This window comes from Pangasianodon hypophthalmus, chromosome 13 (assembly GCF_027358585.1).
Source record: "Pangasianodon hypophthalmus isolate fPanHyp1 chromosome 13, fPanHyp1.pri, whole genome shotgun sequence".
NCBI lineage: Eukaryota > Metazoa > Chordata > Actinopteri > Siluriformes > Pangasiidae > Pangasianodon > Pangasianodon hypophthalmus.
Genome location: NC_069722.1, coordinates 18032095 through 18048023, shown reverse-complemented (window position 1 = coordinate 18048023; position 15929 = coordinate 18032095). Strand labels below are relative to the sequence as shown.

Genomic DNA, 15929 nt, shown 5'->3' with positions numbered 1-15929 from the left:
CATGAAACTGCTTATCAGTCAATTGTCCAATTAATTTTGAGCCTGTGAAAATGGAGGGACTATGTACAAAATGGCTATAATTCCTATACATTTAATGCAATATTTTTGTTAAATCCCTTGAATTAAAGCTGAAAGTCTACATTTTAATCACATCTTGATTGCTTCATTTCAAATCCATTGTGGTGGTGTACAGAGGCAAAATTACAAAAATTGTGTCACTGTCCAAATACCTATGGACCTGACTGTAGGGGCCACATGTATGGGCTACTGAGATGACATTCCTGGGCTGACAATCAGTCCCACTCCTGCCCTGGATCAGAATGAGGCACAGAACAAGCATTGATAACGTGGATCTAGAGGAAAAGTGTTGCAGGGCATTTCCTGGGGGGTTGGCAAAAAAAGCAAGAGGCCAGAGTACTCCAAGTTCTGTCGGATGCTTCTTTTCTTTCACATGTCTAGTCATTACAGCTCCAGTAGCGATTCAGATGAAATGGAAAATAACTGATTAATATTATTATAACACACCCCAGACGTATCAGTAAGATGTTTGTGAAGGAATTAACATATTGGTAGTTTGAGATACGAATAAAAGAGTAGAGGGGAAAAATAGACTGGTACTTGAAAAACTGTTTAGCATGGCTGGAGAGTTGAATGGAACGTTCCTCAACAGACGAGCCGCGTATATTTAATAGAGAGGGGGGAAAAACATTTCATCCTCGTTGCCTCTGCCCCGCCCACTATTTTGTCAGCCAGAGCGAATTCACTTGCGTGACGAGCGAACCTGTGTTTGAGGGAGTGATAAAACTAAGCTCTATAGCAACTTCCGAGCCAATAGAAACACGGGAAGCTGTTTACAAGGGGGTGTAGCGTTGCTATAGTTGCTGGACAAACCTCTTGCAGCAGGTAGTAAATGGAGACCCCCCCACCGTCCGTGAGCGCGCAGGTTTTGCTAAAGCTGCGCGCGCATTCATATCCCCTTGTACCGGAGACGCGCGCATCAACGCTAACCACCCAATCTTTCAACTTCGGCTTCGCAATCAACAGTTAACGTGACTTCACGCCAGTTCTAATAAGGATATAAACGACATATCGTGCCTTTTTGGATGTGTTCTCCAGTTATTTTATTTTCATAAAAACAGGTGCGTTTTTCTTTTTCTTTAATTAAGTAGATTATATATATATATATATATATATATATATATATATATATATATATATATATATATATATACATAGCTTATGCTTTTAACACATGAAACGATTAAACATAAAAGCGCTCACTGTGTGGTGTGCTTAACTGTGTTTAAGTCTAAGTGCCTTAGGTCAGTGTGGTATATGGAAATACTTATGTTGCTGGAAGATTTTCCTATTGGAAGACTTTCTCAGACAGCCTACACAGGCAGCTGTGACTGTTCAGGGAAATTCTATGACCTTCAGTCAGCCATGTAATTTAGGGGAGCCTTAAGGCTGGCTTGATCATAGTTGACTACATTTCATTCTTACATCAAATTTTACAGAAAGATGCTTACAACTTCAGGCTTATATGTTTAATTGAGCTACTTTGATATGTTCTTGTTAATGTTTGCCCCATGCATAATTGAAACTGGCTGTGGACTAGATGGGCATGTGAGTGTTTTGTGTGCAGGTCACCGTTGGAGAAGTGCATTGAAAGGTGACAGAGGGACATGCTGTCATTGAGCTGTACAGATTCGCGGCCCAAGGGCTCAGTGGGGTTGGAGGAGGAAGTAGTCAGTCCTGCTACAAAGGCCGAAGACCTAATCGAGAGCAGTGATTTCAACAACAGCAATTCTGACAACCTGGATGACAGCCTGACCAGTCTGCAGTGGTTGCAAGAGTTCTCTATCCTTAGTGCCAGTGGAAGGCAACAAGTGATTTCTACTAACCAACATCAGAGCAACCTCTTTGAGAAGCAGCTGAGTGGAGAAGCCCCTGCATCTCCTCTAGCAGGTGACCTTGCCTCCATAGGCATGCCACTGACCCCTGGTAAGCCCACAGCAACAGCAGTTCCTGCCCTGTGCACTCTGCCCAGCTTGGTTGCACATGGACACTGCCCAGATGAGGTTGACTACAAGACAAACCCTCATGTCAAGCCACCATACTCATATGCCACCCTCATTTGCATGGCTATGCAGGCAAGCAAGAAAAGCAAAATCACACTCTCCTGTATCTATAAATGGATCACTGACAACTTCTGCTACTTCCGCCATGCTGAACCCACCTGGCAGGTAAGTTATCCTGGTCACCTATAGTTGATGATAGTGACCACTTTGTTTCCATTTTAGTTGACTCTTCAAAAAGCTAAATGGGGAAAGTGTATCCACAAACTTGACAGACCTAAATTTGAGTATATTGCTATAGTAGTATATATAGAAAGAGCAATTATAATAGCATCCATATAAGACCCTTTGTTTGTTGGATAGAAACAAACCTCTGCTGAGCACAATGACTTTCATGTGAACCAAGGACCCATACAAATACAGTGGCATTGAAGCAAAGCATAGGGTGCTGTATAGACTGATTCTATACAAAGGGTAAGAAATTCAGTCAATTTAGTCACCAGATGTACTAAGTAAATGTGGGGTTTTTTGAGAAATAAAAAACACTTGTTGGTGAATGATTAATTAACCCTCTAGCTTTCTGAGGATTGACCAGACATTTCCTCAGTTTTTAGCCACTCTAACCCAAAACATTAACATATAATGTTTAACTAAGATCAAAGGGTCAGTGCTTCATTTAAATATAAGTTCTTTGTGGTAGTTTTTCAGTCCATGATGGTGTTGATTAAAATAGAGAATGAGCAGAGAACTTGTATAGTGCATGCATTCCCAATAGTGTACTTTCTGCTTTGCTAAAAAGAAACATAATCAAGGAAAAGCCTGAATTTCGTGAAGTGATTAATGAAAGTTGCTATTGTGGTTTTGTCTTCTCTCCAAATAAATTATTTCAGAATTCCATCCGGCACAATCTCTCACTGAATAAATGCTTCATAAAAGTTCCAAGGCAGAAAGACGAGCCAGGAAAGGGTGGTTTCTGGAAGATTGACCCGGAATATGCTGAACGTCTCCTGACTGGGGCTTATAAGAAGCGAAGGATGCCTCCAGTACAGATTAACCCAGTTCTTAAAAATCAACTCAGAATGATTTCACAGCCAGTTATGACAACAACAAATGTCACAGGTGTTCTCCATGTTAGTCCTGAGTCACAGCAGCTCTTAGAAGAATTTGAGGAAGTCATTGGAGTTGACCAGAACTGGGATCCTCGCCTAGTAGAAACCAATTCATCTGATCGCTGGAGCACAGTAAAAGGCCGCAAAAGAAAACAGCCATATAGCTACCGGGCTGGAGGTGCCAAAGCTTTGTGCCGCTCTAGCTCCCCACTGCTGGCCATGGAGGAACCAAAGATTCTGGGATCTTTTAAGGGTAATTTTGACTGGGATGCTTTGCTAAATTCGGCACTGAATGGGGATTTGAGCCTGAATGAGGGCGGTCCTATGAGCCCAATAACACAAGATCAGGACCTCATGGTACATAGCATTCATGTTAGCTCCCTGGAGGCCTCAGTCAGTAATGCAGAGAGTAGCATGCTAATAGAAACACAAAAGGACAGTAATGTAGACTTTGACGAGGAGACATTTTTAGCCACAGAATTTTTACGGAGTCCTTGGACAGAGGAAGAAGAGGGGAACCATCCTGATTTTCTTTGTACGTCTACTATTAACATCAATCAACTCTTTGATCTGGGAGACTCACTCAGCGATGATATTGACAGTAAAATTGGATCTCTTCTCTGAAGAGTTCATCAGTATCTCAGTATCATTGAAATATATGAGGAGTGGAGAGGTTTAGGGCAGTTTTATCCCAAAAAGTACAAAACTTTAGTTCTTTATCATGTCCATTTTTTATTTTAATCAATTTGTATTGTTTTTTTATATTTGGAAAGTGATCTACCTAAAAGCCACTGATCAAAAACTGCCACAACATAGGTTCTTCAAAATCTTTAAAATCAAATTCTTCATGACTGGACAGTGAAACCAGAACTGAACAACAATGAAATTACAGAAGGAAACTGTGGCAAAAATTAGATCCTCAGTTTTTTGTTTACAGTCTAGATGTTCATTTTAACTAACTGCAATTAAAATCAAGCAATAAATACTTATTTGTAGCATCTACAAATTACAAGAAGATGTCAATGTAATCATTTATTGCAATTGAGGTAACTGCTTTGAAGGAACAAACTAAAACATGCAAATAAACATATACCACAATGATAATACTGGACTCCTAGCTATATGAGATTTCATATACTGAAACGGTTTTCATTCACATTACAAGAGAAAAGGTGGATGCAGTATTTTCAGCTCATATACTAACAATTAAATTGTACAAAAACAATAATATGTATTAGAATGGCACCCTTAAATGTGATTAAGAAAGGATACATTGAATAATTTATAATGTTTAAAAAGAAAATGCCAGACACAGCTGGTTGTAATTCAACTTTTCTTTTTCTTTTTACAGCTTTTAAAATCTTTTGATTAAAAATTTTCTCATTAATTATTATCGTGCTGTATATCGAGTGTTATCATAGCATGCTAATCAATTATTTTCACTGGTAAATCTATTTAATCTTTTTATGTTATCAGGTATAGTATAACATTATAACATTTTATAAATCTTATTGCATTTTTAAATCTCTACAATACAGTACATTGCACTGAAGAGCAGCAATGAGTTGGTCAAATTTTATTTCCTGGGTATTGTTTAATTCTTTATTTTAAAAAATGTGCAACTCAGCTAAAGATACAAATATTGTTATATGTTACTTTGCTTCAAAAATATGCATTCTGGTTTAGAATGAAATTTGAATGAAATATTGATATTCCCCTTCAGTGTATTATAATTAAATACCAATACAGCTTGACACTCTTAGTGAGGATAATTATATGGGCTTGTGCTGGTTAAGAGTGTTCCAGTCAATCTAATTTTGAAGGTGCGTCTTTCTGCTGGTTTAGAGTATGGTGTGTGAGTGTTTTTCTCACATCTCCTAAAGTTCCAGGCCTTCATCCCATTAGTGTAGCCATGGGGAGACTGATGGGGATAAGTGTTCCACTCCCTCATACATAATTGGCTGAACAGTGCATTGGCTACTATCATGTCTACAACCACCACTCAATTCAATAGTGACTTACGCATTCAATACCATTTAGTACCTAATAAAATGATATTTTATCATAATTGTTAGTAGACGCATGTCCCTTAGTACAATGAAGGTGGCCCAAAATCATTCACCCCTTTCCCTAGGATGATTAAAGACAAAGCAAAACTGAAATCAAAATGCATTTCTTCTGCTACATTTTTGAGTGTAACAAGTTCAATGATTTTGCTGCTGATAACTAGGGCAGACGGTGAATTATTATTCATTTTATTATTAATAGTTAAGATCATTTTCCCTGCTGAATTAAAACTTGTAATGTTTGGTCTAACCGTCTTCATCAAAGATTATATTAACACTGTAAATGTTCACTTAACACTAATGCTTTATCTACTTATTTACATAGGAATGACCAATCCATGCTGGAAGAGTCTTTCCAGGTGGAATGCATGGTTGGTAATTGTAATGTTGAGGCTTGGTTAAATGAGAGGCCAGAGTAACCTGATGCAAGCATTATTGTCCAACACTGCTGAAGGCTGCCCGTAAGGAGAGCTCCCTGATGAAATGTTAACCATAGCAAATTCACATACATTGACAGGTAAGATTAAATGGTCAGGTAGCCAGACATTTATTATGAGGGTCAAACACAACTTTGTATCACAGCTAGTAGCTGTGTTTTCAGGATAGATTTTCCACTGTTGCCACCACATCTCCAATGCTATTCCTGGAAATATGTACCAAAAGCGGAGCGCACAAGCTCCCACAGGTTCAGGATTCATCTCCAAGCTCAACTTACCCCCTTTTTCCAGAAAAAAAAAGGCTGAAAAGGGGGAAAACTGGACAAGAGAGAGGTAGAAAACATCTTTTTTCAGCACATGCCCCTCATATAAAGGCCTGTCTCCTGGGTAACTGTGGGTGCCATTGTCATGAAGACTGGATGCAAAATGGGAGAGGGCCCATAACAGTTGCTGCAAAACAGAAAAAAAAGAGCCTGGTGTTACCCAAGATTTATCACGGTGATTGTGCAGAGTTTTTAAATGACACTTATTTGGCCAAAGTGATCTGCTAAAACATCAAGGAGTGTTTGAGTGAATTCATAAGACACAGGAGAAACTTTCTTACTTCTCCATTTATATAAGATACTTTTCTAAATGGTATGATGGCACTGAAAGAAGAGTTATTTGCATATCTGCAGTCTTCTTATTGAAGGTCTGTGCTCCATCTGTGATTACAGATGATCTCACTGTGCCCTCTAAAGGGATTCTTCATAGTGGTTTCTTCAAATTGTTGCCAGTGTTGTCGCTTATGTTGCCGATAAGCAAAAACAGCCAAATATATTTAAGTAAAACTCAATATCTTCACCTTACAGACACAGATGCATCTGAAAAGTGGATGTCAAACAAGAGCAGTTAGTCATTGTATGCAGAGTTGCTGGTGGTGGGTTTATGGTGTGTGTTCTCTGAGCCAGTGCCTCTTTGTGAGTGAGACACTAGTATCAGGGTAATCTGACATCCATCACCAACTTAGTGGGCAATACACACAGTGAGCAAGTGCAGACAGAACAATGCCTAGTGAAACTGTGGGAGGCCTCTTATTCATTACACAAAGCTGTGACTCTCTTTTGTAGGTGTTTGAGAAGCAGAGGGGAATGAAATGGCAAAAGATTGCCATGACAAAACTGTTTACCACCTTAGCCAGTTAAGAGGGATCATCATGTCTTGGAGTGATAAGCTGTCACTACATGTAATTCTATTTTTCCTATTATATTCTTTATGGTAGTAAATGGGTTCTATAATCTAAAAGTGAAGATATAATATTGGCTGTGGTTTCAGGAGGAACAGGGCTACTTGCATCACGTTCCTAAAATATGAATAAAAACTGTTTTTGAGAAGCAGGGGGTGCCACCTGTGAGCAAATAGCACCTGTAAGCATCTCATCAGCATTTCATGAACAGACCACAGTATCACCTCATCAGTAACAGCTAAACTAGACAAGGACCAGTTACAAAAAAAACAGAATATAAATGTTGATATGACCATATTTTCCTTAGGTTAAAAAAAATGGTACAATTATAAGGCCTCTGTGGACAGGTACAGCAGGCCTGAATGTTCACATACGATGGCACTGTTTCAAATGTTTTGGACAAACATTTGAAGAGGAGCATTCAACTAACTGATCTTTGGACTTTTGAAAGAGAGGACACAGCAGACTGCCCCTAATAGTGGAAAGAGGGTGAGAATTACATGGAGATAAAGAAAAAGAAACACAACAACGTCCATGACAGCCAGGTTCAAGCTTTGCCATGTGTAATCCTTTTGGCCATGTCTCTACTTTGAATAGGCAAGTCCAGACCTGCTTAGCAATGCTGGGCGGGAGGTAAGCCAAACCCCTTGCAGTATGTCACTAGGCATCAATAAAAAGTAAATAATTAAATAAATAAATATAAAAGCTGCCCATATTAGGGCCATTTTAGCACTTTATTTAAAATGCCCTCCAATAAACAAGCACTTAGGCTTCTGCTCACTATAAAAGTTTAAATTAATTTCTTTATTTCATTGTTTGTTTCCCAGCAGAGTGAATTCTACAAAATGATGCTACTTTACATATCTTAGGCTCTCCTTTCAATAGGTGAGCAGCTGGGGTGACAAAAACCCCACAAAAGGCCCAAACACTAGATCTAAAGTGGGACCCCCTCATAGAGCAGGCCAGCCAGAGCTTTCTCTTCCTAATTCTAACACAGCAGTAGCCATTCTCAGGACTCCATCCCTAGCACTGGACCTGCGTTGTGCCTGGCACTCCTGTTACAACACTTGACTGGAAAAGACAGAGGATGAAGTGAAACAGAGACTTTTATATTTTTCTTCCCCACAGGCTTCTTGCTGTCTGTCCAGGGCTGGTGGTGGATAGCCTGGAAACTATGTCAGGAGCATTATAATCCTGTGGTCACCAGAGCACAGAATCAATCAAAGAAAGAGTTTGTGAATTGTTATGAATGTTTAAGATGCATACTCACTCTAGGAATGATCGTCTTATCACATGGTCACAATGCGTAAGTGTGTTTGAATAAATAAAATTTCGATTGAATATTTCATGGATCCTAGGAGAGATTGTGACATTGCTCATACACTGCTCATACTGTCAAATCCTGAGAGTTTATATGCATGTGTGCATTAGCATGAAGAGGGGTCACCTGACACCCACCGTGGTGTATGTAATCTGTGGTGGCACCTAAGTAATTATTATAGTTAATAGGTGAACTGGAGATCCATGAAATTTATGATGTTTATCAGCCTAACATTGTTCTTGTTCCTTCTTATACAGTAAGGAGTAGAAGTGCCCATTCTGTTTCTGTGGGGTGATCTTTAGCCCCTGCAAGGGATCAGACAAACACTTATTAACTGGGAGGAATGCAAACAAGCCAGACCTTAAAGGCTAGACACAGTAGAAAGAGAAAAAGAAAGGAGGGGTATATCCTCCAATCACCACCTCCACTACATGCAAACAGCAAAATGACTCATTCAGTGAATACGCTAGAACATTCTAGAACAATGGAACTGTAATAAGGGTGGAATATTGTGACTTCACACTGAGCAGAGTGTTGCCATAGTCAATTGTGTATTTTTCACTTTATTCACTTTGTATTAACAGATCTAAGAGCACAAGTGAATTGTTGAATGTACGCACTTCATAGGGATCAAAAACATCCTAGTTCCCCATAGGCTAGTATTGCACATGTAATTTAAAAGATCTTTTATATATCAGGGTTTCCGTTAGCTGGTATTTGGCCAGTAAAAACTCTGCATGACCAGCAAATTCAGATCCTGCCTGACACACTGTCTGATAAAAATATTCACCTGCTGACAATTTTTATTTATGTTTATTTATGTTTATTTAAATGTTAAATAGCTAACCGGTATGCAAAAACATTAACTAAATGTTAATTATTTTATTTTACAGTGTCTTTCTTGTATAGCCCAAAATTTTAGTGCTTTTTTTCCACAGCAGTAGCGTTTAACATATGACCGGAAGTACACTCATTTGTCCAGTAAACTGAATCTCCCCTGGACACCGTGACCATAAGATTGTTCTTTGTGTGACTTTGTTTGCTAATGGCCTTGCTGCTGACAGCTCCGTTTGCAGAAGACTCTTGACAGAAGAACTGACTATAATTATATTGTCTAACTATAGTGTAACTATACCAGAATTCAAAGAATTAATTCTCCCCACTAAGACATTTGTACCCAAGGCTTTTTTTCCCCCTTTAAAAATAGTCTATAACATACATGTCTAAAATATATTTTACCCCAGCATTCATCAGTATATATTCTTTACAATTTGGCCTCACAGATGCTGCCTAAACTTTTCCTTTTCCAGTTCAACAAATTACCACCAAGGACACAGTAGACACAGTAGAAAGAGAAAAAGAAAAAAGAGAGTCACATACTAAGAAAAGCCCTCCATACAACTCTAGAGTTATGGTTTAAAATAAAGATAAATACAACATGGAAAATCATAGATAAACTACTATGTTGCTATCATATGACAATGTCACATTGTAAAATCCATGAACCCATACATTAAAAATAAATAATTTATTATGTGTAGCATGTCCAGTAGCAAAAATCTTTGCAAATCTGTGTACTGCAAAAAGCTGAGTTTGACAGTCCTGGCCTACATGCTGGCCAAATGACACTAGCATCAGAGCAAGGTAACTGTTACTATGGTTAGGAGGAGCAACTGGGAAGCTCTCTGGCTTCTTGTAATTGTGTTTTTTTGTTGACTTCAGTGAGGAAGTTGGGGTACCTGGGCCAATGGGGGAAGCTGCTTATTTCATTGTGGCTGTGGTTGGGCTTCTATCCATCACCTGATATCTCTAATAATACAAGCAACATGTCTTTCAAAGAAAAAAAAAACAATATGAGGTCACATCAGAATATTTACTTGCAGTTGAAAAAGGCTCAAAGCAGATGATTTTGGACTGTTGTGGAGCCAAGCACAACAGCATCACCAGCAGTCATAAGACACCAACAAACGTGGGGGCTCAAGCCTGGGGGGGGGGGTATGTATTCCATGAAGCATGGTAATAAAGGCAGGGCTTATTTGAAATAGCCTCGCTTGACTTAGCACAGGGGTGTCCAATCAGATCTGCAAAGGTGTGGATGCAGGTTTTCATTCCAACCTAACAGGAACCACACCCGATTCCACCTGATTAATGAGTTCATCCTGTGTTTCAATGGACTATCAGGTGTGGACCTGCACCCACACATCCCTGATTTAGAGTAACAGATCAATCTAGGTTCAGGGCTTCCATCAACAAAGTTCAGGTGGAAGTTATGCTGCCTTCATATGCTCGGATTTATTGTAAATACGAGTTTCCCACTAGGAAGTTGCACATGAATGACCCCTCAGGTCATAGTTGCGACTGGAAAACTCAGATACCTGAACATTCCCGAGATGGGAGGGGTCCTAAACTTTCAACATGGCAGAAGAGAGTACAGTTTCTCTGCTGAATGACAGGTTTTGTTCATTTTTCTAAATGCAGCTAATTGTTAGCGCTTGCCATTTTGGTCGTATTCATTTATGTATATCAGCAACCATTCTATGCATGTTGTACATTTTCACACAATGAAAATAGCTTGTATTTGACCAAAATTCCATTGTTGTCAGGAAGCTAGCTAACTGAGTAATGTGTGTTATGGTGTCAAAAAAAGTAAAAGAAAAAAGAACTATGTATGAATGAACCTGGTGTCATCCATGTTTCATGTTCTTTCTGACAACAAAGCATGCGAATGTGACATACTCATAATTAACTCGTAGTGTACTGGACTCAGTGCATCTCAACATGATAAGGAAATTGCTCAACCCAGGACCGCAAAGCCCTACAGAGGGTAGTGTGCTTAGCTGAGCGCATCTCCGGGTCTGCCGTCCCCTCTCTGTATGACATCTACACCAGGTGATGCAGTACAAGAGCTGCTAAAATCAATAGGAATCCACTAACCCCGGTAAATGTCAGCCTGTTGCAATCAGGCAAGCACTTCCGTAGTCTGAAGGCTGAAACTGAGAGGCTCAAGAGGAACTTCTTCCTTCAGGCCATCAGACTCCTCAACACGGATATGTCCATCATACAGATCCCTTAAGCCTCCATTAAGACTCTACAGTCACTCTGCACTCCATTGAATCTCCACACACTGCACTTTGCACTTTGTATTACATGTAACATACTCACATATTTTGTACACATAATGCATATTTTGTACATCCATTTTTGCATATTCCTTGCTTTTTGTACATCCCTTCTTGCACATTCCTGTACATATATTTCTATTATCTTATTATTTTTTTATTATTATTTCTAATGTCTTATTCATTTCTGATTTTTAATTTAATATTTAAATGCACAGTCTATAGAGGAGTAGGCCAGGCTTTCATTTCAATGTGAGTTATATACTATATATAACTGTGTATGAGGCAAATAAAATTTTGATTCTTAAATCTTACAACTTCAGAAGTGGAAAGTAGGATAATTCTGATAGCACATGAAGGCAGCATTATTTTCATGAAGGCAGCATGATTCAGGCCGGAATTGGATGATGGAGGTTCATGCGCATGCACATGATATATAAGCAGCACTAGGGGTCACATAAAGATAAAATGATGTGGCAGCAAATGAGAGAGTCGCTTTTTTCTCTCCAGCTGAACAACAACCAATTAAATTATATGATGAGTACAAAACATTACTGCAAATAAAAGCAACACCTAAGCAATTAACAAAGCCTGAGAAGCAGCATGTCAGACAATATATGACAAAGTAAATGTGTAAGAACATCTAGTTAAAAAAAATACATAAATAGTATAAAATGTTACTTAATTTGGTCCTATATTCAAAATTAACATGCTGAATACATACAATAGTAGAGCATCAAAAAAGTCACATAACTGAGGATTTTCTGTTGTAGTTGGACTACTTTATTTAGTGTACTGTGTTCAAATAATTTTAGAGATATTTAATTTATTATACATCCTGTATTAGGCTGCTATATGATATACAAAAAAAAATGTAGCAGCCACCCTGGGGGCAAATAGCAGTCAGATCTCCAGAGGCTTCAAGAAGAGACAGAGGGCTCTGAGCATGAAAAATGTGTGTGTTTAATGACACTTCTGGCCTTGGCATGGTGACTGTTGAACCTAGCCTCAACTCATCCTGTTGGCATATAAATAATAATCATGTTAAAATTGCATTATTGTGTAAGAAATGTTTAATGAATTTATGCAAGTAATTCTGAAACTATATCCTGAGCTCCCCTGAAAGATTTTCTCTTCATGTCTACTATAACTGATCTCAGAGAAGTGTGTTAACTGTGTGTGTGTGTTTTTAAAGGAATAAAATTAATAATGATAATAATAATAATAATAATAATAATAATAATAATAAAGGAACCTGAAGGCTCACTTTGTTGTGTTGCTGAATATAAGCTTGTTCTTCTGTAGTTTAATGTTCTGTGTAACTGTATTTCGTAAATCATTTTAATTATTTATTATTGTACTGGTGCTTTTATAGTGTCTTTGTAAACAAAATAAACTGATTATTACACTAATATAATTATTATGGGTAATAATACACTGTAGTGTTTCTGCTCCTTCTGTGGATCAGATGCAGCAGCTCATCTCTCTGCTTCTCAGCCCTCAGGTACAGTGTGAGAGAGCCAGTTCCAAACAGGCAGTACAGCTCCAGACGAGTGGGCTAGCTCCAAGTAGCTGGCATGTGACCCAATGAATAATTTTTTCAGTGTACACTATAGCCTATGTCATCTTTCAGGTCACTGTGACACAACACACACAATCTCAGATAGAGAGAGAATACCCACAAATAGGTATCAGGTATGCCATATTATAATTGGCTCTTTCCCCCCACACTGCCGCTGCAGACTCCCGCTAAAGAAATAACATGATCGATAAAGGACAGATTTCCTTTACTAATCTGAAAATCACAATTGCCTTCGCAGTGTTTTATTTGTATAGCACTTTTAACAATGGACATTGTCACAAAGCAGCTTTACAGATTTACATTGTACATATTCTTTAACCATTATGTGACATTTTGTGCAGAGTGCAAGCAATCAACCAATCTCAGTGAACGCATGAGAGTAGGGTGACAGCATCCAAACATCCCAGTTCAACACAACATTCTATGCCCATGAACCCTGCAGATCTGCTTCTTTACCTAAGAAAAAAACTATTCACAAAAGGTTTGTCTAAAAAAATGTTTTCAGCCTAGACTTAAACACTGAGACTGTGTCTGAGTCTTGAACACTAATTGGAAGGCTGTTCCTTAATTGTGGGGCTTTGTAAAAGAAAGCTCTGCCCCTTGCTATAGCCTTCACTATTTGAGGTACCAACAAGTAGCCTGCACCTTTTGATCGAAGTAGGCTTGGCGGATCATAAAAGACCAAAATTTGCTCAGGTACTGTGGCACAAGACCTACAGTCCCTGAGCAAATGGACACAAGTGGATATAAAAAGTCTACACACCCCTATTAAAATGCCAGGTTTCTGGTGATGTAAAGAAATGAGACCAAGATAAATAATTTCAGTACTTTTTCCACCTTTAATGTGACCTATAACCTGTACAACTCATCTGAAAAACAACCTGAAATCTTTTAGGGGGGCTGAGTAAAAATAAAAAAACAAAATAATGTGGTTGCATACGTGTGCACACCCTCTTATAACTGGTGATGTGGCTGTGTTCAGAATTAAGCAATCACATTCAAACTCATGTTAAATAGCAGTCAGTACACATCTGCCATCATTTAAAGTGCCTCTGATTAACCCCAAATAAATTTCAGCTGTTCTAGTAGGCTTTTCCTGACATTTTCTTAGTCACATCCTACAGCAAAAGCCATGGTCCACAGAGTGCTTCCACAGCATCAGAGGGATATGATTATTAAAAGGTATCAGTCAGGAGAAGGGTACAAAAGAATTTCCAAGGCATTAGATATACCATGGAACACAGTGAAGACCATCATCAAGTGGAGAAAATGTGTCGCAACAGCGACATTACCAAGAACTGGACGTCCCTCCAAAATTGATGAAAAGACGAGAAGAAAACTGGTCAGGGAGGCTTCCAAGAGGCCTACGGCAACATTAAAGGAGCTGCAGGAATTTCTGGCAAGTACTGGCTGTGTAGTACATCTCCCATATTCTTCATATGTCTGGGCTATGGAGTAGGGTGGCAAGACAGAAGCCTTTTCTTACAAATAAAAACATCTAAGCCCAGCTAAATTTTGCAAAAACATATTTTTTTAAGTCTCCCAAAAGCATGTGAGAAAATGTGTTATGGTCTGATGAAACCAAGGTTGAACTTTTTGGCCATAATTCCAAAAAGTATGTCTGGTGCAAAAAGAAAACTGCACATCACCAGAAGAACACCATACCCACAGTGAAGCATGGTGGTGGCAGGATCATGCTTTGGGGCTGTTTTTCTTCAGCTGGAACTGGGGCCTTGGTCAAGGTGGAGGAAATTATGAACAGTTCCAAATACCAGTCAATATTGGCACAAAACCTTCAGGCTTCTGCTAGAAAGATGAAGATGAAGAAGAACAAAGCATACATCCAAATCAACAAAATAATGGCTTCACCAGAAGAAGATTAAAGTTTTGGAATGGCCCAGCCAGAGCCCAGACCTGAATCCGATTGAAAATCTGTTGGGTGATCTGAAGAGGGCCGTGCACTGAGGAGATGCCCTCGCAATATGACAGATTTGGAGCGTTTTTGCAATGAAGAGTGGGCGAATATTGCCAAGCCAAGATGTGTCATGCTGATAGACTCATACCAAAAAAGACTGAGTGCTGTAATAAAATCAAAAGGTGCTTCAACAAAGTATTAGTTTAAGGGTGTGCACACTTATGCAACTACATTATTTTGTTTTTTTTATTTTTACTTGCCCAACCTAAAAGATTTCAGTTTGTTTTTTAATTGAGTTGTACAGGTTATAGGTCACATTAAAGATGGAAAAAGTTCTGAAATTATTTATCTTGGTCTCATTTTTTTACATCGCAGAAGCCTGGCATTTTAACAGGGGTGTGTAGACTTTTTATATCCACTGTATCTGTGCTTTACAGGTCAACAGTAGTATTTTATGCAACTACTGGAACATCCAGACAGTAAGGTATTACAATAATCCAACCTAGAGGTAACAAAAGCATTAACTGTTTTTTTTGCATCGTGTAGTGACATATTTCTTATCTTAGCGATATTTCTATGATGAAATAAGGCTATTCTAGTAATAGTATCTACATGAGCTTCAAATGAATGACTGGAGTCAATAATCACACCAAGGTCTTTTACTGCAGCACATGATGAAACAGAAATGCCATCCAGAGTCTATGCAATCAGAAAGCTATATGTAGCTGCATGTGGTCCTAGTACAAGTACTTCTTGTCAGAATAAAGTAGAAGGAAGTTAATAAGCATCCAGTGTCTAATGTCCTTGTGACGACGGGCCGGCAGCCTGCACCAGACAACCAACAATCGCTCCTTGCACTACTGCTGCCGCGTTGCTGAAAGGACAGCACCAGTTCAGCACCTTGAATGTTTTGAACATCGAGAGAGCGCGTGGCTGCCGGAGGCAGAGTAATGAGGCACTGCTGGCCTCGCGGAAATGAATTCTATAGAGTATAAACGGAGACGGCTGCAGACGACAGGTAGAGAGTTTTGGGCTTAGGCCCCACAAAACGGTGCTGTTTCTGTTTCTTCTCCTTGC

The 15929-nt window shown here is 38.9% G+C and overlaps 1 protein-coding gene across 1 annotated transcript; it reads left to right on the top strand.

Annotated features, from left to right (window-relative positions):
* The first annotated feature begins 799 nt into the window (after positions 1-799).
* foxj1a (forkhead box J1a) lies at positions 800-4682 on the top strand. Its single transcript, XM_026916226.3, has 3 exons — positions 800-1139; positions 1646-2246; positions 2969-4682. The coding sequence occupies exons 2-3, from the start codon at positions 1686-1688 to the stop codon at positions 3809-3811; spliced, it is 1404 nt and encodes a 467-aa protein (XP_026772027.1). The 5' UTR covers positions 800-1139; positions 1646-1685; the 3' UTR covers positions 3812-4682.
* Positions 4683-15929: the final 11247 nt, after the last annotated feature.

What these genes read in the sequence shown, in the direction of transcription:
- foxj1a (XM_026916226.3), top strand. Translation starts at nt 1,686, where the DNA reads ATGCTGTCATTGAGCTGTACAGATTCGCGGCCCAAGGGCTCAGTGGGG. An exon ending in ATGCTGAACCCACCTGGCAG is followed by an intron (nt 2,247 to 2,968) that starts GTAAGTTATCCT and finishes AAATTATTTCAG; the next exon opens with AATTCCATCCGGCACAATCT.